Genomic DNA, 27,283 nt, shown 5'->3' on the forward strand with positions numbered 1-27,283 from the left:
GATTGTGTTGCGCTATGTACCCCTCTTCGTCCCTATTTGGATCTACTTGTCGAAATCCTCGGGGTTGCCCTAGATTTTGGGCAGTTCTTATTTCAGGAATTTCGACTTGCCTAGCATCCGACATTGGGGCGTTGGTCGCGTCTGGGCTTGAGGGGCACCAAAGAAATTGTCTATTCAACCCATCTAGTTTGCCAATGCTTCATAACTTTGATTAGTATTTGTAATTAAATGGTTAAATATTGTTCCCATTTGTTGGGTTAGAGTATTTACTAACTCATGGTTACTCTCATCCATTTTCTGCCTCATGGCCATTATGGATGTCGAATTTAATGATGGTGTATCATGAGGAATATAACTGATTCCCCCTGGCTTAAAAACTTCGCTTGCGTTCGATGCAGAAACGTTATGTCTATTAAATGATAACCTCCCAACCGCTACGATATCCGAATACGACGACTGATTGCTATTTAGACCCACCATCATCGACGTAGGCATACCATATGGAATCTCTCTTCCTAGTCAGGGCATTGTAAATCTTATTTGGAAGGGTGGTCTTGGATATCCACTTCCAATGCCTCCCAAGGGAGTTGGTATAGGGACGCTTGGTTGTGGCGGGGGAATGACCCCTTGTGACGTAGTTGTTGACGTTGCGCTTGTCTATATTGTTGAAGTAATAGCCTCAAATGGCTTCAAATGCTATAAATATCACCATTTGTGCTCTCAAAATCGTGCCTTCATCTCCCAAATTCGTAACCCTTGTGAAAGTGTAACAAATTCACTTTTAAAAATATCATAATGGACCATAATGCGTCAGAAAAACCTATAAAAATACCTGTCGCGCGCATGATACCTTGCATCGTGCGCGGTGCAGCTTTAATGACCCTATCGCGTGCGTGATGGTGCACGCGATTATTTTAGTGGTTGCATGCTTTTGCTCCCCTTTTCACTCAAATTTTTACTAAGTCCACAATTTTCACACTTAGCTATTTTTTCCTCAGTCTTTGGTCAACCTTCTTCATTTTAGCTCAACTTTCACTTGTTTTGCTCTGATTCTTCAACTAAATATATGCAATGATGAACTGTCATCCATAATCTCATTCATGTAATACATCAAACATCAACAATAGTGAAATATGGGATTCTGTACAAAACTTAACCACTTTTGTATTATTGACAGAACACTTTATTTTCTTTTCACAATTAAAACTCGAAAACCCTCCAAATTAGTATTTTCTAAATATTGCACACTATTGTCTTGTTAAATAACAGTCCCCGCGGATTTGATCTTTTTATTACTGCGCCATTATTGGTACACTTGTCGAGAAGTCATCATTAACGTCATCTGTAGAGGCACCTCCCCCGAAGTAACCTAGGTCGCTAATAAAGCACATTAACATTTTCTTCTGGTACTGATTATTGTGAAAATTAGTAAATAAGCATTGTCCTATTTTTATTGCAAAAAGTGACTTAAGGGATCAACCAGTGAATCCCAAGACATGTGCTAATTATGTTGTTTCTTTGTAATATTTATAAAAAATGATGTAACGTTTGATAAACGTCTAATGATTTTGATGAAGCCAAAATCTGGGTAGTTGTAACAAAAGGTTTGAGTAAAAAGGGCTTGAAAGAAAATGATAGGAATTAAATTGTATAAAGACTATAAAGAAAAGTAAATGGCGTTGAAGGATAAAGGACAAGTATTTAAAAGGTTGCAGGAAAAGTAAAGGTTTGAGAGGGAGTAAAGATGCAGGAAATGTTAAGGAAGATAAAGACTTGACGAAAGGTAAAAGCTTTACTGAAAAGTAATTTGGTAACTGAACTCATACATTTTGGCTTGAGAATTCATTTTCACTCCGTAACACGGATACTTCTGAGTTTTAGTGGTTTTTCTATACAACTCAACACCCTGAATCCTATCATTAGAACTACTATATATAATGCTAAATAAAATAACCGTCGCTGCTACGTGTCACTCTCAATTGTCTACGCGTCTTCATCGCATGCTCAATTCTCCTCGCTTGCTTCCACGTCTTTCACAGTAGAGCCAAAATACGCTTACATGAGATGTTTGAACTTTGAATCTCCCTCCTTGGAAGATCTTTGTCGCTGTCGATTTCGAATCAACCATGACTTGTCGAAAAAACCCCATTTCTTATCTTCAAGAATTTCACTAAGTCTTTAAACGTGGCTTCGACACTTCGACTTGACAAACTCTGTCGAACGTCTTCACTGTCTACTTGAAGACTAGGTTTTCCAACACTTAGGAAAATTCCCAGCTACCAGGTACAAATATTCTATAGTGAGATTCTCTTCTTTATATACATAATATACTTTGTTCCCTCGTAAGAAAGTGACTCTCAATTAAATACTTGGTGAACAAATTAGCATATATATCATCCTTAATAGCGCAAACTGTAGTGTAAGCCTTAAGATGGATGAGGGTAACTAAATAAAATTGGACTTCAACTTAGGAAGAGTTCTAAAGCCCCAGACGGTCAAGCCCAGAGAGATTAATCCTCTACTACGCCTCCGAGTTGCAAGACTACGAAGACATCGAAAGAGATGAAAGAAAAGGGTCCGAGAAGGCTTCCCCTTCAAGTATTCGCACCAATACTGGTTGACTTTCACATACGTCCAACATGTTGGATGGAGTTGTAAATGAGCCATTACCAGATGGTTTAGAACTTCCATCTTGAAAGCAATAAAAGGAAGGCTAAGACCCATAACCGATAAGGCGCATTCATAAAAATGGACGGCGCAATCTTCATACCTATTGCATATCCTTTCACTTTCGTTCGAGATTAAGACTCCCGAGTGTGAAGGTGGACCTAAGTCAAGATAGGCCCTATCAAGATCATATTCTCTAGCAAAAACATAAACAATGGAGGAGTAAACAAGACCCACCCAAGAAGATTGTGGATTCTTATGGGACTTGCGAGCACTCTTTTATTTACCTATAATGCACTAACTTTTTCAGAAGTAGGGAAGCAAAATGTCAAAGAAGAAGATAACCATTAAACTGAGAAAAAAACTAAAAAAATAATGTTGATTTTTAAAGAACTATACTCTAGCATGCAAAAGGAAGTAGACCCTATCAATTGTGTCAAATAACTTACATGAAATACTCAAGTGTTTCAGGTTCCAAGGTCATAATGATGGTACTTCCGAAAAGACGCTGGAAGTATGGACATGATAACCACAACCAACCACCCTTAAGGAATTATAATCTTTCCGGAAGCTTCCCAACACACGGGGACTCTTATCCTGATGATCACAAGGGATCTCAACTACATGCACATCCAACGACTCTCAACAAATTACTCCTAACAAATAGTGAGTTTGTCATTCTCTTATACTTTGATCCTACCACCGCTCCTCTTTCCATTTCTAGTTTTCAAAGGGAACAATTTTCAATACTTTTTCCTTCACATGATTATTGGTTAGCCTTATTATCTTAAGATTTACAATTTCCATATTGGCAGCTCGTTTATCCTTAAGTTGAATAAGTTTGAGGTATACTATACCCACTTCCATGACGTTCCCTTCGTTATCCCTTTCATCCTTTTATGGTATGTGAGTAATGCAGGACTTGGTGAATTACACCGTTCCTTCTTGCTATGTTTCATCCTTAGACTGATTTCCAATCATCTCTAATAGTTGAACAATCCTCGCTGTTGGTTCGTTTCTCGAGACTAGCATAATGTAATAGTCTGCTCGGGTCCATGCTATTTGGAGTAATTTCCTCATCCTAAAAGAAAACTCTCTTCCATGTCGACTGCTTACTCCGATGCTTCTTATTGTGATGACTTTGTTAATAAACTCACATATTAACAAAATTTTAAATGTTCATTACCTCAGTTTAGGCTACGACATCAAAGTTTTAGGTCTTTTATAGATTCATGCAAGTTGGATGCCAAAATTTTATTTCGGTTGTATATTCATTTCCCAACAAAACTTGAAGAGTCGATGATGATATAAATAGTTGAACACAACAAGACAAAATCACGCTACAAACGCAATGACTTCAAACATATACTAGCATCCAATCTATAAGGTAAATTGCTTAGGACAAAACAAAACAAATTTTATTTCAGTACAGTCTTAAAAATGTAAGTTATAAGATCAAACACCACAGTAAGTGCGTAGAGAAAATGGATCTCTAAGACCTTTTTCGGAGTAACGATAGTTGAGGAACTCGACAAAATCAAAAGGCTTAAAGAGCAAAGGGTGTTCCTCGTCCACCAACTCATCTGGAGCATTAACAATACAACCTTTTTTAGGGAGAGTGAACAGCCCTAAAGAATATCTTGTGTCACTTCCGCGCATCATCACTCGATGGAATGGTGAATGCAACCTCCCGTTTGACCATGCCTGCAAAATCATAGCACAACAATATTAACAAAAGTTAAATGTTTATGACCTCGGTTTGGTCTACGGCATCAAGATTAAATCTATTGACATTAGAAAATTTACATTAAATGAATCACCAACTATAACTAGGAAGCTATGTGAAGAAAAAGGCCTGTAGCTTATCCATTTCTCATCTTTTGTCATTACTTCTAAACCCCCCACTTGATTTTGGTGCAATATGGTCACAAGGGACTGATCTGTGTGTGTTAGTAGGCCTAATTTTTTGTCATTGGTTTGTGGACTTTTGTATTTCATAACTCGGAGAAGGTAATCAGTTGAGTTCATGTGCTGTTCTATGTACTTTTCAACACCTAAACTTTCCAAAATCATCTTCCTAATCATCTCATTCAACTCTGCTAGCTTCACAGTGAAGGAATTTATAGTTTTGCTGCAAAAATAAATCAAAATAAATGGGTAAAAGTATATTTAGAAAGTATTTTTAGTTATAAATGCATGTAAAGTACCTAAAATTAGGGTTTCCTTGAGGCCACCAGATGTCGGTTATGGTTTTTACTCTCTCAAAAATATTTGCATGGTCAATACCAATGCTTTCAAAAAGTGGTATTACAGGAGATTGCCCAACATAACCTTGATGATTCATCTTGCACACATCGAGTGTTTTAATCTCTATAGGAAGATCAAAAAACTCTTGTATTGAACCAAACATGGCTTTGCAAAGGTCTAAAGGAATTTTATCAAAAGTGGCTTCAAAACAACCATATTCTACTAGTGCTTCGTAGACTTGGGACTTAACCAACTCCCTATTGGCCAAGTTGATGTTGGTGAAGTCAATAGCTGGAAGCTTTTGAGAGGTTTCTGAGCCCATATCTTCTCAGTTTCCATTTAATTGGTAAGTTTTGGTGATAGTTATATAATAGAATACGAAAGTACTATATGTTGATAATATTGAAATAGCCCCGTGATGCGCCTGTACATTTTATAATGTATATTGATTGATACACTGAAATTTAAGTAGCCATGTGATTGATGCATTTGGATATGCTCTACGCTTATCGTGGGTCAACGACAGCATGTTATATAATATGTAGCCTCGTGATACTCGAGTAGTCGAGTTGAGGCACACTTTTGAGGTTTTAGGGTTGTCATGTTACTTTTATTTTAGTTAATACTTGTTAGTGATAGAACTTGTTGTAGCAAGCAAGCAGTGTTTGGCTTATGGTTTCAGGCTATCTGTGAGTTGTTGTTAGTTGGATATTGGATTCACTTAGTATGTGAAGAGAGGCTTAATTATCTTAGTACATATGTTTCATTTATATAACTAGAGGGGTCGTATTAGGATTAGAAAAATAGTTTTTTTTGTTGGTGAGAAAAACAATCTTAAATTCCGAATTTCTCAAATTTGTCATACTAAAATAACGATTTGTCTCCTTGTTGGCACTATTGGTGACTTATATTGAGTTTATGGAGTGCATCGAGTTTCAGTCTAAATACTTGTAGGCACACTGAATTGTCAACCCATTGGAAGATACACTTTTGGATGGATAAATGGACCTTTTTGTTTTTGGGTCTACGACCTGTACGAAAGAGATGCCCCATAGGCTTGCTAGAGCACAACAACGGAAGTCTTTCAGAACATCAGACCGACTCTTTATTTAGCAATGTCCAACGCAGGTGATGAGCCTATAAATATTGTAGAGATATCTAATGTTGATCACTACAAAAAAAAAAGATGTCTATAGCCAGATTTTTTTGCATGCAGTTAAACACCTCACTGAAAAATCGCATTTTCCAGATCTAACCCCTTGCAAAATAGAAAACAAAAAACTAAAAATAAAAAACATTATTACGAGGGGCTTCCCTCGTAATAGAGAAAAGAATTAAAAATAAAAAATAAAAACAAATGTACGAGAGGTCACCTCGGAAGGGAAACAAATATTTACTCAAATTTTTGGAGCGGTGAGTTGATGAACGTTTGCGACGGGTAACCCTACGCAAACTGACACGTTTGATTTTGTGAGGGGTAACCCCACGCAATAGGGAGTATTGATTCGGTCAAAAGTTGTTGTTGTTCAGAACCTGATAGAATTTTGTGAGGGGCTACCCTCAGCAAACTTTGACCGTTGAGTTTGCGAGGGGTGCCACCACACAAAACGTAGCATTTTAAAAAAAAAATCAGAAAATTGGTGTGTATAGTAAATGAAATTATAATCGTTGCATCTTCTTCTTCCCATTAAAAGCTTATTTCTCTCCCCTACTCATTTTCCTTAACCTTCATTTTTTCTCCCCACCATTAAAGGAAGGGAGCTTCTACGGTGAAGTTACAAAATTGACTTCTTTACTGAAGTCACTTTAGTTGACCAATAAAATTAAACCCTAAGTCACATCAGCTTTATAATGCATGAAGTATATAGTGAACCATTTTTTATATGAAATTTTCAATTATTACATATCACTCCTCCATTAACTTGATAATAATTTACAAATTAAAAATAACTCTTAATTTAATTTAATAGTTTTTATTTGACAATCACTTCCACCTGTTCATCGAACTTGTTCTTCTTCTTCCTTCTCCTAACTTCAGGTCGAAATTGCAATTGAAAATCCTAAATCCCTAAATTCCATCCACTTGTTCTTTGAACTCCTTCTTCTTCTTCTTCTTCTTCTTCTTCCTTCTCCCAATTTAAGATGTCAAAATTGCAATTGAAAACCCTAACCCTAAATCTCATTCATCTGTTCTTCAAAATTCTTCTTCTTCTTCTTCTTTCTCCCAATTTCGACCTCTTCCCTCTCACTCAATTTCGTAACCGTGTTCATGTTCAATTTTTAGCTTTCAAGGCAAATGTTCGTGTAATTTGTATTGGTTGCGGTGTTTATCAAATGGTTTGTAAATGTCGTGGTTTGTTCAAAGAAATTGTTCAATGTTTTCGTCTGATTTTACAGGTAGTTGTGACTATCCATCGCAATATGTATATTTTCCAAAAATCAAGTTTATTTTAGTTACTACACATGAATTATTGACTGGGTTAGAGTTTGTATTTTATTGAAATTTATAAATTATAAAATTATTTTGAATTCTTACCCAGAAATTATGTAATTGGGGATTAAGGTTCAACATAATATTGCAATAAACGTGTCTCGTATGTTGTGCTTTTTGTATCTTATATTATGTTAGATGAACTTTCCTATTTAAAATAATGTAGGATTCTCTTGCTATACGGGAAGCGCATTCCACCTTAAATATGATGAACATATGCTAATTACATGCTATCGATATTGAGGTATCAACTTGGAAGTTCCTCATGAGGTATCAACGAAGAACTCTACTAAACTGTTTTCCAAGAACACATAACAAGAGATAAGAAAGTAGTCACAACATTATAAGTGAACAAATTTTTGAGTTTTGTTTGAATAACACCATGTAACCAAGAACATATAGTGAACATATAGCTGGAAAGAACATCTTGTACAAGTGCCCCAAAAGGTTGTAGAGGACCTCATATCTCATATGAGGCGAGAAGCGAGAGTTTTATCAAATTCATAGATTCTGAATTTGTATATGCTATTGTGAATTATTTTGATAATTTATTCTTCAAATTTCACGTTGTTAAGTAATAGATGCAATGTTTATACTCTGATCCCATATACATAATTTAGAGAGTTAATGAATGGTATTGACAAGCTCAAGTGCTTTCTCTATGTTGGATGCAATGTCTCCCCCAAAGGGAATACATGCGAGTAAATTTGAGATGGATACTCTGTATTTGAGTTCAATAATGTAAACTTTATAGTTACAAAATGAAGGTTGTTAAATGTACCTTAACTGATTAGACAAGTTCAAAAGTTTGATAAATTATGATTTATCCAATGTAGTGATAAATGTGTAACTTGTGCAAAACCATATTGTAAATAATACTCTTTAGTTCAAAGTTACAAGCATGTTGTTCAATGAAACCCGTTGTTCATCTCCAATATCAAATTGTTAAAGAGCTTAGGCAAATACATGAGACGTTTTGCTGATTTCCAATATCAGATTCTGCATGAATGATAAATTTTTGCTTAATTGCCAAAGGTTATCTTTTATTGTTAGATTTCAACATAAGTTTATTGCAGTTTGAAACAACTTAGATGAATTTGCAGCATGGTGGTTAGAGATGAATTCAACATGTGAAGGGAGGAGAATGGTAATGTTAAAGTCAGTTGAATTTGCAGCATGGTGGTTAAAGATGAATTCAACATGTGAAGGAAAGATAATGGTAATGCTAAAGTCAGTTGTACTTAGCTAGATCACAAAGAGGTATGTTAAATCAAGACGTCAAAAATGTCAAGTGTATTTGGTGTGTATGTCAAAGTAGTAATGTAATCGTAACCTTAGTGTGCCATTTTCCTATGTAATAGTAGTAAACATAAAATTATAAAGTGAACGATCGCATTTGATAAAGTATCATAAGAGAGAGAAAGAATAATATTCTATTTCATGATCAGAATGAATACAGTGGCTCTTTATATATAGAGCAACTAGCACTAACTGAAAACAGCTGGCACAACATAGCTGGCACATTATACACCACTAACTATTATATACTCTATTAGCCCCCCTTAGAAACTGAGGGTACAACAAGCAGACTATGTTTGTTGAACACTCTCAATTTGTCCCTTAGAGGAAGAAACTTGGCTGCTGAAAGTGGCTTGGTTAAAGCATCTGCCCATTGATCCATAGCTGGCACATGTTCAACAATGAGGCTTTTGGACAATACCTTTTCCCTCACAAAAAATATATCAAGCTCCATATGTTTTGTCCTATTATGCAGAACAGGATTATGTGCAAGAGTGACTGTGCTGAGATTGTCACAGAGAAGTTTGGGAATGGAGATTTTGCAGTGAAGCTCAAGAAGAAGGGACTGCACCCATAGGATTTCTGCAGCAAAATGGGCCATACTCATGTATTCAGCCTCAGCACTAGACCTAGCCACCAATTGTTGCTTCTTAGACCACCATGAAATCAAATTAAGGCCTAGGAACACACAGGCTCCTGAAGTAGAGCGCCTGTCATCAGGGTCTGATGCCCAATCAGCATCACAGAACCCAAGCAAAGATAGAGGTTGATGAGCAGGAGCAGGCTGAATGAGTAATCCATGATGTAGAGTACCACTTAGGTATCTCAAAATCCTTTTAACTGCCTTCCAATGTTCTTCCAAAGGATGAGATAAAAACTGGCAAACCTTGTTTACAGAAAATGAGATTTCAGGTCTGGTAATAGTGGCATACTGAAGTGCCCCCACAACGGACCTGAACTGAGTTGGATCTGGAATAGTAGCAGAGCTAACTTTTGATAGTTTACTTGTAGATACCATAGGAGTAGGCATACTATATGCATTGAGCATGTTAACCTTAGCAAGCAAATCAGTTAAGTATTTAGCTTGAGAAAGAAAGAGTGAACCATTAGTCAAATGAGTAACTTCTATGCCAAGAAAATACTCCAATTTTCCCAAATGTTTCAGAGAAAAATCAGTATTTAATTTGCTGATCAGCTTAGTAATGAAAGGGGCAGAATTACCAGTGATGATAATATCATCAACATAGACCAATACCATTATAGTTAAGTTTGCAGTATGAAGCAGGAATAGGCTAGGATCACATTTGCTGGCATGAAAACCATGTTGCAGTAAAGAGCTCTTAAGCTTGTCAAACCAGGCTCTAGGAGCCTGCTTTAGCCCATAAATAGCCCTGTTCAGCTTGCATATAAGAGTCTTGTCAGGAGCTTCAAAACCAGGAGGTTGCTGCATATATACCTCTTCCTCAAGGGTTCCATTCAGGAAGGCATTGTTCACATCAATTTGCTGGATAGGCCACTTGTGTGTCACTGCAAGAGATAAGACAGTTCTGACAGTAATCTGTTTAACCACAGGTGAAAAAGTTTCTGTAAAATCAGTACCAGCCTGCTGATGGAAGCCTTTAGCCACCAACCTGGCCTTATACTTATTGATGGAACCGTCAGGGTTCTCCTTAACCCTGAATACCCACTTGCAGCCAATTGGCTTCCTAGAAACAGATGGTGACACCAAGGTCCAAGTCTGATTCTTCAACAGGGCCTGATATTCATCTTTCATGGCCTGAAACCAATGGGGAGAGGCCAAAGCCTGACCAACAGTAGTAGGTTCCACATGAGTGAGTAAAAGGGTGGGGTGAAGTTTAGGTTTTATAATGCCACTTTTGGCTCTAGTTTGCATGGAATGAGTATTATGGGGATGAATAAAGGTTGGATGGGGGGCTGGTTCAGGGCTGGAATGAGAAACAAATTCAGGACTAGAAGAAGGAGAGATAGTACTAGCCTCTGCAATATCAGAGGTGAGAGGAGTGAGAGATGTAGGAGTGATAGGTGAGGTGATGGGATTAGGGGAGGTAATGCTGGAAGGTGGTCTGATAGGAGAATTGAGAGCATGCCCAGGAGTAGACATAGAACTGCTGCCAGAAGCAGTAGTGGTAGCAGGGATAGAAATAACTTGATGGAGAGGAGCTACAGAAAGAGGACCTGCTGGTATAGACTAGGCAGAAGTGGGAGGAGAAGAAGATGTGGTAGCAGCAGGAGAAGTTGAAGGAAATAGAGAAGCATAAGGGAATCGTGTCTCATGAAACAAAACATCCTTAGAGATGTAGATACGACCAGTGGCTGCAAGACACTTATAGCCCTTATGGTTAGTGGAGTAGCCAAGAAATATGCACTCTTGGGATCTATAGTCCAATTTATGAGTGTTATAGGGGCGAAGAAAAGGAAAACAGGCACAACTAAAGACTCTAAGATGAGAGTAATCTGGAGTTTTATGAAGAAGCATGAAATAAGGAGATTGGTGGGCAAGAGATACACTAGGCAGCCTATTGATTAAATAAGCAGTTGTAACAAAGGCATGGTCCCAAAATTTGAGTGGTAAATGAGAGTGAGCTAATAGAGCCAGGCCTGTTTCTACAATGTGACGATGTTTTATTTCAACTAAACCGTTCTGGTGATGAGCATGAGGGCATGTAAACCTATGAGAAATACCAAGATCAGTGAGAAGTTTGGTGAGAGGTCTAAACAACACTAGAGTTGAGACTAGAGGGAGGCTTGGGCACTTGAGAAGAGAGATTTTGGAACTTGTATAGACCATCAGCTCCTACAACTCCACGAAGAAGCACCTCAGAAGAAGCCTGAGATTTAACAAGGCAAAAATAAGGATGAAATTCAAAGAAAACTTAGTTATCTTGGGCAAATTTACTGAGACTAATCAAATTCTTGGTGATGTGAGGAATAGGAAGTAAATTGTGAAGGGTGAGAGGTGTGTGAGGAAAGGTAGGGGAGGTAAAATTCATGGATCCTATAGAGTTGATATACAAACCTTGGTCATTCCCCATGTAAACTTGCTCAGAACCAGTCACAGAGTGAGCATCAGACACATTAGAAGAATCAGGTGTAACATGATGTGACGCACCTGAATCAGGATACCACCACTGGTTATTGAAGTTAGGATCTGCACTTGACATAAACGCTTGTGGGAGAGAAGGTGTGGATGCAGTTGGTCTAGGCGCAACATAGCCAAAAGATGGAGCATACACTGGACGAGTGTTCATCAGGAATGGATTGAAGGGAGCACGAGGAGGTGGAAACTGCATAGACGGAGATTGCGAATACCTGTGATATCAGATTGAAGCGTCATGGCCAGTTTTGTGACAGATCTGACATTGAGGCTTACCAAAACGGCCACCGCCACGGCCAAAACGACCGCCACCACGTCCAGATCGGCCTCCTTCGGTGTTGTAATTATTGTTCTCAGCATGAGCGGTCACGTGACTAGTACCAGTCGAAAAAGACTCTGTAGTAGGCGCCGAAGGTTCCACCGGAGAAGACGAGGTTGACGATGGAGCTTGCGTTAAATTAACAGACACCGGTTCCGTGAGAATCGCTTTCCGATGCTTCTCCAAGCGAGATTCATGAGCGAGGAGACAGGATTCGAGTTCATCCAAAGAGCTGAGATCTTCCTTACTATTGACAGCGGCGACGATAGAATCGTACTCCTCAGGGAGTGCATCAAGAACGATTTCAATAAGGTTTCGAAGGGGAACAGGATCCCCAATTGAAATCAAGGACTCATTGATTTCACGCACGCGCATCATAAACGATTCAATTGCGAGATTACCTTTGGAAAGACGACGCAACTCCAAGCGAAGCTGACGTGCTTTCGTCGTGAGCAACGTGGAGAAGTAACGGTGAACTTCCGTCCATACCTGCCATGCGTGCGTACAATCAAAAAGTTTCGGAAGCAGCGAATCGGAGATCGTGGAGAGGAGCCAGGTGCAGATGAGAGCATCTTGTTGCTCCCACTCAAGATACACATCATTCACCTCACTGAGATTAGGATCGGAAGACGACGGCGATCGCCGAGGAATCACCGGTACTGTGACGAAGCGTTGAAGTTTGTGGCCATGAACAAAACCATTAATTTGTTGTTTCCATTGCTTGAAATTTTTATCATCAAGCTTTACAGAGATCATATTTGAAAGCTTGATGTGAGAGGAAGAAAAGGCGTCGTCGTTGCGAAACGGTGACGCCATGGGTGAAGGTCACTGGATCGGAAAAAAAGGAGCTCTAGATACCATGATAAAGTATCATAAGAGAGAGAAAGAATAATATTCTATTTCATGATCAGAATGAATACATTGGCTCTTTATATATAGAACAACTAGCACTAACTGAAAACAGCTGGCACAGTATACACCACTAACTACTATATACTCTATTAGCATTATCCAAAATACAAACAAATTATGCACCAAACATGGAACAACAACCAAATTATATCAAATTATCCAAAATCTAAGAACAAAACCAACATACTGCAACATTATCGAAGAATTCTTCATAAAAATTTCATACTTAAATAGAGTGAAAGATCACATTATCCAAGATAGAAATTGAATATCCACCAAACATGTAAGGACAACCAAATTATCCTTAACTCAAATTGAGTTCCAGCAAACAGATTATCCAAAATACAATCAAATTATCCAAAATCTAAGAACAAAACCAAGATTATGCAACATTATCCCAAATACTTCATAAAAACTTCATAGTTTCACCAACATCTTCCTCTTCTTCTCATGAACATCTCAATAATTTGCAGCCTTTGACACAACTTTGTTCAACAAAATATTATTATATGATTGAATCATATAAAATGCAAGTTTTGGATATGATATTCCTCAAGTAAGTATTAACTCATTATTTTAAATAAAACCTAATATAACATAATATACCTTTATTAATTACTAAAGTTTTTCTTTTCGTATATATTTAATGACAGTGGATGCCAATGACTTTCAGGCCCACCCCTCATATGAAGCTGAATTCAATGTGTGCTTACCTTGCCGCATACATCTTTATGCGTGATGATGAGCAATTACATGGGTATGTATTTTTAATACAAATGCTAAAACACAATTGTAAATGAGGTTCTAGTCAAAACTTCATGAAATGTATTTGGGGACAGGACAAGACTGAAGTCTATGATGCCTAATTGTCCTATTAACCAAGAGGTTATATTTATATGATTTGAATTAAAAAAAATTAATGTAAAATTTTGATCTAATTTCATTTTCATTTGACAATACAAATTCTTAATCTAGTTATTGCCAGACAAAGTTGGTGTTTAAGCACCGTAGGAAATACAAAGTCTGCCTATGGAGTTTGCGGTGATTACCATTACTAATCCAACTCTTACATTTAGATTCATTAAGTATTATTTATTGACTTAAACTACATTTTTTAAGTAATATGCGTTGGACATATAATATTCAGCTGACTATGTGAGGGAAATTTATCAAGCTAACTTCATGAAAACAAAATCTTTTGTTTACAAGGTGATTTTATCTTACTTTAAGAAAATATTTGTTACATTCAAATTTGAAAATTCAGTTCATACCAATTAATATTAGTTTTTTTATAGATTTTTATTCCTATGAATGACCAAGGAATTCACTGGTATTTGCTGGTTGTTGATTTTATTGAAAGAAAACTGATGTGGTTGGACCCTTTGCCTTGTGTCGATAGACATCATATGCATGTTATCTATAATTATATGCAGGTTGTGATTCCTACAAGGATAAAACTTGCATTTTATATGATTCAATCATATAATAATATTTTGTTGAACAAAATTGTGTCAAAGGCTGCAAATTATTGAGATGTTCATGAGAAGAAGAGGAAGATGTTGGTGAAACTATGAAGTTTTTATGAAGTATTTGGGATAATGTTGCATAATCTTGGTTTTGTTCTTAGATTTTGGATAATTTGATTGTATTTTGGATAATCTGTTTGCTGGAACTCAATTTGAGTTAAGGATAATTTGGTTGTCCTTACATGTTTGGTGGATATTTAATTTCTATCTTGGATAATGTGATCTTTCACTCTATTTAAGTATAAAATTTTTATGAAGAATTCTTCGATAATGTTGCAGTATGTTGGTTTTGTTCTTAGATTTTGGATAATTTGATATAATTTGGTTGTTGTTCTATGTTTGGTGCATAATTTGTTTGTATTTTGGATAATGCTAATAGAGTATATAGTAGAGTATGACCGGATAGATGAAAGTTAAGGTAAAAATCGACATCATCCGCTTCTTCAGGCTGACAGAACAGAGTCTTCTTAATCCTGTTGTATTGAATTTCATCCAGCATTCTAGTCCCCACTTTTGTACGATCGTATTTGGATGGGGTTGATGTCGTGCCCAAAGTCATAGTAAATTTGGATTTGGTTTATTTTCTCTCGTTTGCTGGCCTTCTTTTAACCACTTTTTTACGCTCCACTTTAGGTGTTAAAGTTGTGGAGTCATAATCTTTTGATTCATCGATGTCATGTAAGCATGGGCTGGTAGTTGGTGACTACCGAAACCGTTTAAGAAATCAGTTTAGTAATAAGTAAATATTTTAAACTATCATTTTGAAGAAATTGTTATTTAAAACTTAGCGCGCACACACAATTTATATGAAGGTTTTGAAACCAGTTTGTGACGTAGAAATCGAACAAAAACTTACACATTAAATAGTTCCTTATGAAATAGAAAATATTAAATGAAAAAGTAAACAAGTAATTGGTTCGTTCTTAATCAATCAAATATTTTTTTTTGAAGAAACTTATTCATAAAAATTAATGAAAATCATTGTTAACTAAATCTAAGTCATATGAAATAGGAAATATTAATAAGTAATTGAAACAGTAATGGGTGTATTTTGAAGACACTTTTCATAGAAAAGATTGACACACACACGTAAAAGTTTAGTGTCTGCTTCCTTATGAATTTAGAAGAAACTTTTATAGAAAATATTGAAAATCATCATAGAATCACACACACATAGAAGTTTAGTGTCTGCTTCCTTATGAAACACTACCTAGTTCATGATTCATTTGCTTATTAACAAGTTATATGAACCAAGGTTACATTAAACATGAATGAAAATAATTTGTTACTAGTCGTTGAATTTTGAAGTCCATGACACACTTAAATATTATTGCTAAAACAATATAGTTCATGGCACACACACTTATCAATGTTGACATGCGTTTTCAAGTCCAATGTGTGTATATACATGGAATAAAATGATGGACAACAAAAGAAGAATATAAAAAAAATGAGTTATTACCTGGATGATATCACAATAAATTCATATTTGAAGTTCTTTTTGTGAGTCTCAGAGTACTCCTCCATGAGTTGTATGGAACAAGTTGAAGTGTTTGAAGTCCTTTTAATCCTCTTATTATTTGTTGCATTTGTTTTGGGCTTGTTGCGTTTTGTGCGTTTGTTTCCCATTGTAGCTGGAGAATTTTGTTTTATTTAATTGTTTGTGCTTGATTGATCCATGTAGAATGCAATTCTAATGTCAATGGATTTTTAAAGTTGTAAAGGTTTTGGAAACTGGAGTAACTAGCTTGTAAGTAAAGTAAGTAATGATGATTTTGTATGCTCAATGTACTTCAAAAAAGGAACTTTCGGTGTCATGCTAAAGTTGTAATAAATGTCTGAATTAGTCTTTTTATTTTAAAAATAATTGTAAGTTACTTTTTAATGTAATTAAATAAAAGATTTTTGCATTGAGGATAACCGAGGTCGAGCCCAAAAACAATGGCAATGATGAATCTTCAGAGGAGAGTGAAAATGACTCTGATGATCTTGTTCCTTTGTATTGGGAGAAAACTATTATATATGCTTTAAAGGCAAAAGATAATGTTTTGGTATTAAATATATGATAACACTTTTATTTAGACATCCACAAAGTATTGATTATCGTGTTCTAACATTGTAGGTTATATTTACAGTATTTTCCAAGACCATTTTCAGAAAGAGTATTGCATAAGGATCAAGATTCAATCCAGTTTATTGATGTTCAAAATGAAAAAAATGTATGAGTGTGATATTTATAATGCCAACATAGATATATATATATGAGAAGGACATTGCAAAAGGTTGGTACAAATATGCAAGGGAAAAGAAACTCTAAAGACGTGATAAGTTGGAATTTACTATGTCTTATGGTCCTGAGAGGTTATATGTAAAGTGGTTGAAGTGTTGAATATGGGAAAATGGAGAATAGTTTGATTCAAGAAGTTGTAAGATTAATAAGGGTTTTATGTAACATGATTGTTAGTATAAAATGTTACATTAAGAATGAGAATTTAATGAAAAATTGAAGTATGTATTGTTAAATTTCTAAATATTATGTCATATCTTGTTATGATCTAATTTGAAAAATATTTTATAATTAAATACAAATAAAAAAATGTTTATAAATATTGACGGGGGTTTGGGTTTGGGTTTAGGGTGTTTGTTTAAGTATTTTTCATGTTGATGTGTTGTTCATTTGGAAGTTGTTTGGGCCAACCTGGGTTTTTAGGTGATGAACACCAACCAGTGTTCATCAGGTTCTTGGTGAAAAGTAGCATTTAAACCCATTTTCAGTGAAATTGGCTTATGTTGTTTATGAGACGAAAAGAGAAACAAAACTAGAAAGAGAGAGAAACAAAAAGTTTTGTATGGACATAAGAGAGAGGGGTTGTGAACGTTAAAAGAGAGAGAGGGGTTGTTTTTGGTTGGCAGATGGTAGGTGTTTTAATGCTAACTTTGTTTTCTCTCCCATTTAATTAATTTATTTTCTTTTATTATACTCTTTCTGTTTCTTTTTAAATATTACTAGTAAAGGACCCGTGCGTTCGCACGGGTCGCGTAAGTGCAATAATTTATTTTAAAAAAATTAAAATATAATATATTTTTTTGTTTATATATATATATATATATATATATATATATATATATATGGTTGGATCAACGTTATTTTTCCAGTTTGGGACATAATAAAGTAAAACATTATTAATTTATAGTAATATAATTTGCTTAATTTTTTTGTATACTATATTAAGGAAATAATCAAAAAATATAATACAAAAATATTTTTACAATTTATTGATATATTGATATATAATAAACATTCCATTGTTAATGTTATGAATAAACATTCCATTTATCATTGAGATTTTGGACATAAGAAATAAAAATATATTTATTTAGTAATGGATGAAATTTTCCAATCTGTTACTAATTTGAGGTATAAAATATTTTTACATAGATGTAATTTTGCAATAACACGCTGGCATATTGAATCTTATACCGCTGTTATCTTTGCACTAACATATTTTATCCTTTCAACAGAATAATTATAGTAAATACGTACATTTTGTATACTGAATTATAATAAAAATGTATTAAAATCAAAAGCAATAAAACTGTTTACAGTAAATAAAAATATAGTCTAATTTCTTCATGATCATAAATATTTAAAGAAAAATTCATTGAAATAAAAAATCAATAATAAATCAAAAGTTGAAATAAATGCTAATGACACAACATATATTTAAAATTTTATTTGATATACTTTTATATAATAAATAAATTAGTAATAAGTAAATAAATAATCAAATAGAATAGAATTTTAAGATGTTATTCTATATTTTTATTTACTGTAAACAGTTTTATTGCTTTTGATTTTAATACATTTTTATTATAATTCGGTATACAGAATGTACGTATTTACTATAATTATTCTGTTGAAAGGATAAAATATGTTAGTGCAAAGATAACAGCGGTATAAGATTCAATATGTCAGCGTGTTATTGCAAAATTACATCTATGTAAAATTCAATTAATAATAGATTGACATTGGAATGACTCTATATTATTGTTCATAATAAATAACCGATTTTAATTTATAGAGTTTGGATCTCAATTAAATCAAATCAAATCAAATAATAAATATACTATTTAAATTTTAAAAATATTCTTATCATATATGGCGGGTAAATATCAATAATAATAATTAATTGGTAGGTAAATTAACAATAAGATTAAATTACTCAATTAATATTAATCAACTATATTAAATAGTTATTTTTAATTTTAAAGTTATAATTTAATAACATATAATTATACAATTAAATATTCATTTTGTCATTTAAAGAAAATCAAGTAACGATAATATTTGACAAAAAAACTACAATAATAATTAATTTGATTTCAGAATATTGATTTCATTTTGTAATGATAAGATTGCAACAACAATAAAATAACGGTAATATTTTTTAGTAGTATAAATAGAGTTTAGTACGAAATTACTTATAGGAACATGAAAGTAGTTGTATTATGGATTGTAATTAGGGTAATTAAGTAATTATGGTGGTAATTACCTTTTATATATTAAAAGTAGATTTTTGAACTTTTTACACATACCAATAAAGTTAATCATTATTGTTACTTTTTAAATAATACTTCTTCTTTTACCTATAATACTCTTAATTATTTATTACATTTATTTTGATTGTTCTCTTTCTATAATAATTATCTAAGGATAATTTTAAAAAAAAATAATAATTAATACTATCTTAAATTTTATCAGTAACAATTAAAAAAAATTATAATTTTTTAAATAAAAAAATGACATTTATAAATGATCAGATAAAATAATAAACATGATCTTTAAGTCATTAATGGGAATTGGTGAACCATTAATTAAAATTAATCATTATTGTTTGGGAGGTGGCGCCGAACAGTCACATCATCCGCACTGAGATGGGGTGGCCGCCCCTTATTTTTTTTCTTCTTTATTTTGCTGTGCTCTCTACTAGGGTTTGATAGAAGTTGGGTGTGGGTCTCTCAGCTAGTGGGCTTCACCCAAACTTCTGTCTACACCCCTTAAACTTCTATTGGCCACACTCATCTATTGGGCCTTTGATTTATCTGTTTGTAGCCCATCTATTTTTTGTTGTTCTTTTTCTCTCTAAATGTTATATTTTACTATTTGATTGTTTTTTAAATTTTAGATCTAATTATTGGAATATTGTATAATAAATTAGTTTTACTAATTATTTTTAGTTAATTTAACTAATTAGTTTTTAAATTGATTAGTTTTAATTAATTTTTATTAACCTAATTAATTTATTTACTTATATTTCATTAATTAGATGAGCATAATTTTTTTCTTTCATTTGACCATAGGTTCTCTGTACTTCATTTGCTTCCTTACTACTCATAATACTCTGGATTCAAAATGTATCCATCTCCCATAGTTTGTAATAATTTGTACCGTTTTCTTTCATTTTGTCTTTTAACTTAGGATTTATCAAGAATAGCGTAAAATGAACCATTTAAGAAAAAGAATAAAAATAACACTCGATCCAATGTCGAGTAAATCAAACCATATTCCATAACGCAAGTGTGTTAGATGTAATTTTAAGTATCGGGTTTTTGTTATCGTATCCACAGGGATTGTAAGATATCACCGCCGTTCGATGGTTGTATTAATTCTAGCTTTAGGTAACAATAGGGTTTTGGTTGTTGTCACGTTATCTTGCATAAAAATGTAATAAAATGCGGTAAAAGTTATGGTTTGAATATTTGAGAAATATTGCCAAAGTTAGGGTTCAACGATCACTTTGCATGTATTTGTTCGGTCAACAATCTTATAAACTCCTTTAGATGATAAATTATTTCACAAAGTCCTCCCAATGTGTTTCTCTCGAACACACATTGTGAGTTTTCCCATTTTGATCCATTGTTTATCTCTAACACAATCTATCAAAATGACAACTTTTTGGTTCAACCTTATGGTGAACAAAATCATTCATTACTATCTCTAGCTAACAAACAAGTTTGGATGAAAACCTAGGTTAAGAGTTGGTAAACATCTCTCGATCATAAACCAACACAAAGAGTTTTGAATAAGAACAAAGTTTTTATCATATATTCACCATTAAAGAGTTTACAAATGAAGATCCTTACATTTACACACAAAGCTAATGATCATCTACATCTAACCTTGACAAATGGAGGACTTAGCTACTCATTTTCATGGTAGCTTGGTCGGCAAGTTTCGGAAGAAGGTTGATCAACATCCAAGTCGAATAATCAAGATTGGATGGGAATCCACCTTCTTTTTGTAAAAGATGGTTAAGAGATGAAGAGAAATGAAATCTAGGTCAAAAAGATCTCTAGAGCAAAAGTTGGAAAATATATAGAAAAAGTACAAAAGTATGGAAAGATGAAGTATGGCTCTCAAAAGTGGCACTTGCTACTTATAGTGCTGTTTATGAGCTGTCATGCTCGCTAGGCGAGCAGACTGCTTCGCCTAGCGAGCCCCAAAATAAGGCACCTGAGGCATCTTCGCCCAGAGAAACAGCCTTTCCCAGACTGTCATGTTCGCCTAGCGAACAAAACCTTCGCCTAGCGAAGGACACGCTTCAACCTTCGCCCCAGCGAGGTTGAGAGGTTTTGCTACTGGAATGCTCGCTGGGAACTCGCTAGAGCCTCGCCTAGCGAGTGAGTGCTGGCTGCGCTTTTCACCAAGTCTGGAAGTGTTCGCTACCCACCTCGCTAGCAGCTCGCCTAGCGAGTTTGGTCATGTTTGCCACTGTAAATTACTGGAGCATTTCGCTGGACTCTCGCTGGACGCTCGCCTAGTGAGTGCTTCGCCACAGCCCTCGCCTAGCGAGCAAGCTGATGAATGCTTGTTTGATTTGATCCCTTTGCCAAATTTCTTGTGTCTTCACTTTCTATTATTTCATGCCTACTTCCTGCACAATAACACACAAATCAAAGGTACCAAGATCGTTTATCATTGAATTGCATTTCATCTAAAACAAGGGTGGTTTTGAACATTTTAGCAAGGAAATGAAGTGAAAGATACCCATATTTGATAGCTTAAATTAGCACTTTTGGGTATCTAACAACTCTCCCCAACTAGATTCTTGCTTGTCCTCAAGCAAAGTATGCCTCTTGAACGACAAGAGGATTTGCTTTAAGAAAAAGGTTTCTCCGAAGTCGGATAAAACGGCTAAAACACAAGCGAATCAGCAGGTACAAATTTCCAACGGTTCGAATAAAATAATACACAAGAACTAAAACTTAATAGTAATGCGAAATATGTATCTATCTACAACAATATTATTTTGAATGAATCACCCTATCTCTCCTCTTCGAATAAGGATTGAAGAATTTACGCGTTTGCAACCGCGGGAATAATCTCACTCTCTAACAAATAATGAAGAAATCAATTCGATTCATACAATGTCTAACAATTATAATGGTAATGTGGAAGCACGAAGATCACTAAGGGCTTTTCGGTTGAAGCTTGGTCAGGTTAACAAACAAGGGTCATTTCTAAGGCCATTGAAAACGAAATTGCCGATGCAAAAGAGACATTCACTGTACATTATTCACACATCTCGACTTCGTTCCATTTGTTTCTCATTTGAAACCTTCACAACTCTTATTTCACAACTCAATTTTTATTTTTCACTATTTTTCTTCCAAGCAAGCATTCATTTTCATTCTTCCTATTTTTGTTCTTTTCTTTCACATCATATTTACAAAACAGATGTTTCTTTTCTATATTTTTATTTTCAATGCTTGCTCGGTTTTTTTTTTCAAGAGTTGTGGTACTTACCGATTCTCCCCAACTTATTTCTTACTCACCCTAAGTGAATGCTCTTAACTTTTTACGGCAAAAGAACAATAATCAAGATTTTCCGGGTTGTAAAAAAAAGATTTTTGAAATCTCGCTTTATTTCAAGCTGAGATTCAACTGTTTAAGCTCAAAGGGGTTAACGAATACTCTCTCTGCTCACAGGTAAGTTGTTTTTGGATGTAGTTGTGCTCGATAGAAAACAAGTGCCTCGATCATTTCTAATTGCTTCCACATATTCACAATAATAAAAGACAAAGCATGAATCAAATGAATCAACAAAACTTATTAGAATCCAGCATTTAAGTGTACAATGGAGGTTTCCTCACAATTTGTGGTTTTAAGTCCTAGATGAAACATTCATTCAATTATGTTGCAAAAAGACAATACTCAATTACAAAAAAGAGTAAAGTTCTACGTGCATTCTAAAATTCTAGCCGGAGGTAACCATGTACCTTAGCCTTATTCACTTGTTAATTCTTATCATTGTCATCCAAGCTCGGATGCACCTTCATTGGATACTTCTTTGAGGAGCAACCAATCTAGAAGGTTTGCCACTCAATCAACCAATAATTTATTAAAACAACAAAATTTAAAACAGAAATAATAATATAAACTTCAAAATTTAAATTTGTTCGTGGGGGACAAAACACCCCAAAAGTACAAAGCCAAAATCAAAATACAGAATTCTGGAAATACAATCAAAATAAAACATAACAATAAAAAATAAAAACTTAGCCCTCCAAAGGCTCAGAACCCTCCTCACTACCGGCCTCAGAACCGGTAGCCTCATCATCATCATCATCAGCTGCACCACCAGAAGACGCACCAGCGCCCGCCCCCTCACCATACACAGGCCTGTCCACAGGCCAGTTAGCGTTAAGCAGAAACTGCTCACGCGTCATCAATGCATGAGCACCACTTCCCTGCAGCTGTAACCGCTGCATAGAATCGTGCATATCTATCATGGCACGCTGGGTTGCCGCCATCCATTCCCAATTGTAATCGCACACAGCTTGCAGGTAAGGATCTGGTCCAGGAGTAGAAGTACCAGGACCATCAGAAGCCCGATTACTCTCTGCAGCTGCACTGCCTCTAACATTCTTCGCCCTGCAATACTTGGCCACATACCTGTCATCAATGGGCGACGGGATCCTTACCTGACCCCTTGAGGGTAGTCTCACCCTCGCCTGAATGCACAAACTCATGATTAAGCACGGGAAAGCCAGGGGACAATTCACACGAGCCCCCGACTTTAGCCCGCTCTCAATCACGGACTTAAGCTCATTAGCAATAATCCTCGCCACATCGATCTGGATGTTGGTGAGGATACAATGGACCAAATGTGCCACATGGATCAGCACGGTAGAAGTGTGGGACTTTGGTTGGATGTTTGTAAGCACCATCAGCAGAATCAGTTGAGCCAAGGGAGTCATGTCCTCCCTATGATACCTCATGGGAACCCCAGATGGGTTCAGCTCAACAGATTTCCCTCTTAATAGCAGGGCGGCAGAAATGGCTTCAATATCCCGGTGAAGCCATAAGTCTGTGTGGTACGTGTCTCGCTCCTCGGCTCCCAGCTGGAGCGGTTCACCTAGGACTCGGTTAATGGCATCCCGATCAAACGCAACGGGACGGCCGGCCACTCGAGATGTCCAAGTAAACGGCTCGTCATCATCCGGTAGTGCGTTCGCATAGAACTCACGTACCGTTGCGATATCATAGTGCTCGAGTGGGGAAATTAATCGATCCCACTTCTTTGTGTCAATCAACCTGGCGAATGCTCTGTTTGTGCCTTGAGGGTTGATGATGAATCTCTTCTCCGGTAAAATTTTCCGCTTCTCCAAAGCAATGTACCGTGCAGCCTGCTTTGGGCCGACAAACTTGTCGGTATCAAACTGTATTGTTACGGGACGGGAAGTGTTCCCTCCCTTTCTCTTCTTTGAAGCGCCGGATCTAGATTCCATCTGCAAAACATAAAGAGGAAACCAACACAACACAAAACAGATTAGACAGCAACATCAGAATTCAAAGAACTATCATGCTCGCTGCTGCTTCGCCTAGCGAAGTGGCAGCGAATGCTCGCCACTGGTTCGCCTAGCGAGTGCTAGCGAACCTTACGGGTTTTTGGGTTCTGCAGCATTTTCAGAGAAATCTTCCCAAAACCCACATTCTAATGGTTTCAATTTCAGAACCTAATGATATATCAATTAAAGAAACGTTCTATGCTATTGGTAATTACAGATTCACATGCAAACCTAAAATTCCCAATTGCAAAACCTAAAATCCCACATGCAAACCTAAAGTTTCCCATACCAACAACTTCATCCTAAATGACATTCAAATCGGAAATAAACAGAGTTCAAACATAAAGAAATTGTATTAGGGCAAACCTTAGTTACACGGATTGATTGAAATGTGAAGTGGAGTAAGGTTTGCAATCTTCCAATTAGGGTTTGAGTGTTTGTGAGAGAGATGAAAATGAGAGAGTGTGGAGAGTGCTCGGTTAAAATGCCTCAGCAGAGTTGCAAAAACAGAAAAGTTGTGTTTGGGCCAAAATGAGTGGCCTGCTGAGATTTTAAATAAGTGCTGTCAAGCAGCGCTCGCTGCTGCTTCGCCTAGCGAGCAGCTAGCGAATCAACTCGCTACTGCCTCGCCTAGCGAGCATCAAGCGAGCATGACAGCAATTGCCTTTTCCAAAGGCAGCAATCCAGGTACATTCAGCATGGTTTTAACAAGTGGAACCCAATACAACAGAACAGGAAAACAGTAAATACTTACAATGTTGGGGTGCCTCCCAACAAGCACTTGTTTAACGTCGGCTAAGCTCGACGGTGTGATGCTCACAGAGGAGCATCCAACGGAATAGCACAGCTCTCGCGATCCACATGACCGCCGAGATAAACTTCCAAACGTTGGCCATTCACGGTCCAACTATCCTTCTTGTCCATGTCCTCAATGACAATAGCCCCGTACTCCTTCACCTCTTTGACCCGAAATGGCCCGGACCATTTTAATTTCAACTTTCCGGGGAACAACTTCAACCTGGAATTGAACAATAGGACCAACTGTCCGGGCACAAATTCTTTGCTTCGGAGCTTCTTGTCATGGTATTTTTTTACCTTTTCTTTGTACAACCAACTTGAGTGATATGCGGCATTGCGCATCTCTTCCAACTCAAGTAGCTGCACCTTCCTTTTTTCACCGGCCAAATCATTTTCAAAATTTAAAAATTTCAGGGCCCACAAGGCTTTGTGCTCCAATTCAACCGGAAAATGGCAAGTTTTACCAAACACCAATTGAAAGGGAGTTAGGCCAATTGGAGCTTTAAAGGCGGTACGGTATGCCCATAACGCTTCATCCAATTTTTGGGACCACTCTTTTTTCGAATTTGACACAGTTTTTTCGAGAATTCTCTTAATCTCTCGATTAGAGACCTCGGCTTTCCCATTAGCCTGCGGGTGATACGGAGTTGTCACCCTATGTGATACACCGTAATGTTTTAAAATGCTTTCCAACGGTGCATTACAAAAGTGTGACCCTCCGTCACTTATCAACACTCGGGGGGTTCCGAAACGGGAAAATATGTTTTTCTTCAAAAAAATTATCACCGTTTTCGCGTCCGCCCGAGGTGAGGCAATCGCCTCAACCCACTTAGAAACGTAATCAACTGCGACAAGCATATACTCGTTCCCATAAGAGGGCGGGAATGGTCCTACAAAATCGATGCCCCAACAATCAAATACTTCGACTTCTTGGATATTTTGGAGAGGCATCTCATCTTTCTTACCAATCCCTCTGCTTCTCTGGCAACTATCACAACTTTGCGCATGGGTATGTGCGTCTTTGAAAATAGTGGGCCAATAAAATCCCGATTGAAGGATTTTAGTGGCCGTTCTCACCCCATTATAGTGTCCGCCGTAAGGCAAGTTGTGACAATGCCAAAGGATGCTCTGCGCCTCATCGCCAGTAACGCATCTCCTTAATAGGTTATCACTACCCAACTTAAACAAGTACGGGTCATCCCAAACATAATACTTGGCATCCGAAAGAAACTTCCTTTTTTGGTTTGAAGTTAGGTCGGGAGGCACAAAACCACTAGCCTTGTGGTTCGCAAAGTCTGTAAACCACGGCCTAACTTGAACTTTAAACAGTTTTTCATCAGGAAATTCTTCCCGGATTTCCTTCTCTGACGCTGTAACCTCCACATTCACTAAGCGGGATAAATGATCCGCCACCAAATTTTCCGATCCCTTCTTGTCTTTAATTTCCACATCAAATTCTTGTAACAAGAGGATCCAACGGATGAGCCTTTGCTTCGAATCCGGTTTGGTGAGCAGATATTTAATCGCCGCGTGGTCGGTATACACTACGACTTTAGACCCTATAAGATAAGACCTAAACTTTTCTAGCGCGTACACTATTGCAAGTAGTTCTTTCTCCGTGGTGGCATAGTTTATTTGAGCCTCGTTAAGAACCTTACTTGCATAATGTATCGCATGAAAATTTTTATCTTTTCTTTGGCTAAGTACCGCTCCAACTGCGTAGTCGCTCGCATCACACATTAGTTCAAAATTTTCATTCCAATTGGGAGCGACTATAATTGGAGCGGTAACCAATTTTTCTTTTAAAGTCTCAAAAGCTTGCAAATAATCATCGGTTAAGAGAAATACCTGGTCCTTGGCTAGCAAATTGCTCAAAGGCTTAGCCACCTTTGAGAAGTCCTTGATAAAGCGCCGATAGAACCCGGCGTGCCCCAAAAAGCTTCGGATGCCCTTCACATTCACCGGAGGAGGTAACTTTTCTATCACTTCAACCTTAGCTCTATCCACTTCAAGCCCCCTTGAAGAGACTTTGTGGCCAAGCACGATCCCCTCGGTCA

General features: G+C 36.3%; 1 protein-coding gene across 1 annotated transcript; it reads right to left on the minus strand.

The window, feature by feature from the left end:
• Positions 1 to 4,019: 4,019 nt before the first annotated feature.
• On the minus strand, positions 4,020 to 5,284 carry LOC127126745 (probable 2-oxoglutarate-dependent dioxygenase AOP1). The gene is made up of 3 exons (XM_051055732.1): positions 4,875 to 5,284; positions 4,474 to 4,798; positions 4,020 to 4,371 (listed from the first exon to the last, which is right to left on the minus strand). Exons 1-3 carry the CDS (start codon positions 5,234 to 5,236, stop codon positions 4,123 to 4,125), a joined length of 936 nt encoding a protein of 311 aa, XP_050911689.1. The 5' UTR covers positions 5,237 to 5,284; the 3' UTR covers positions 4,020 to 4,122.
• Positions 5,285 to 27,283: the final 21,999 nt, after the last annotated feature.

The sequence above is a fragment of the Lathyrus oleraceus genome, chromosome 3 (genome assembly GCF_024323335.1).
Source record: "Lathyrus oleraceus cultivar Zhongwan6 chromosome 3, CAAS_Psat_ZW6_1.0, whole genome shotgun sequence".
NCBI lineage: Eukaryota > Viridiplantae > Streptophyta > Magnoliopsida > Fabales > Fabaceae > Lathyrus > Lathyrus oleraceus.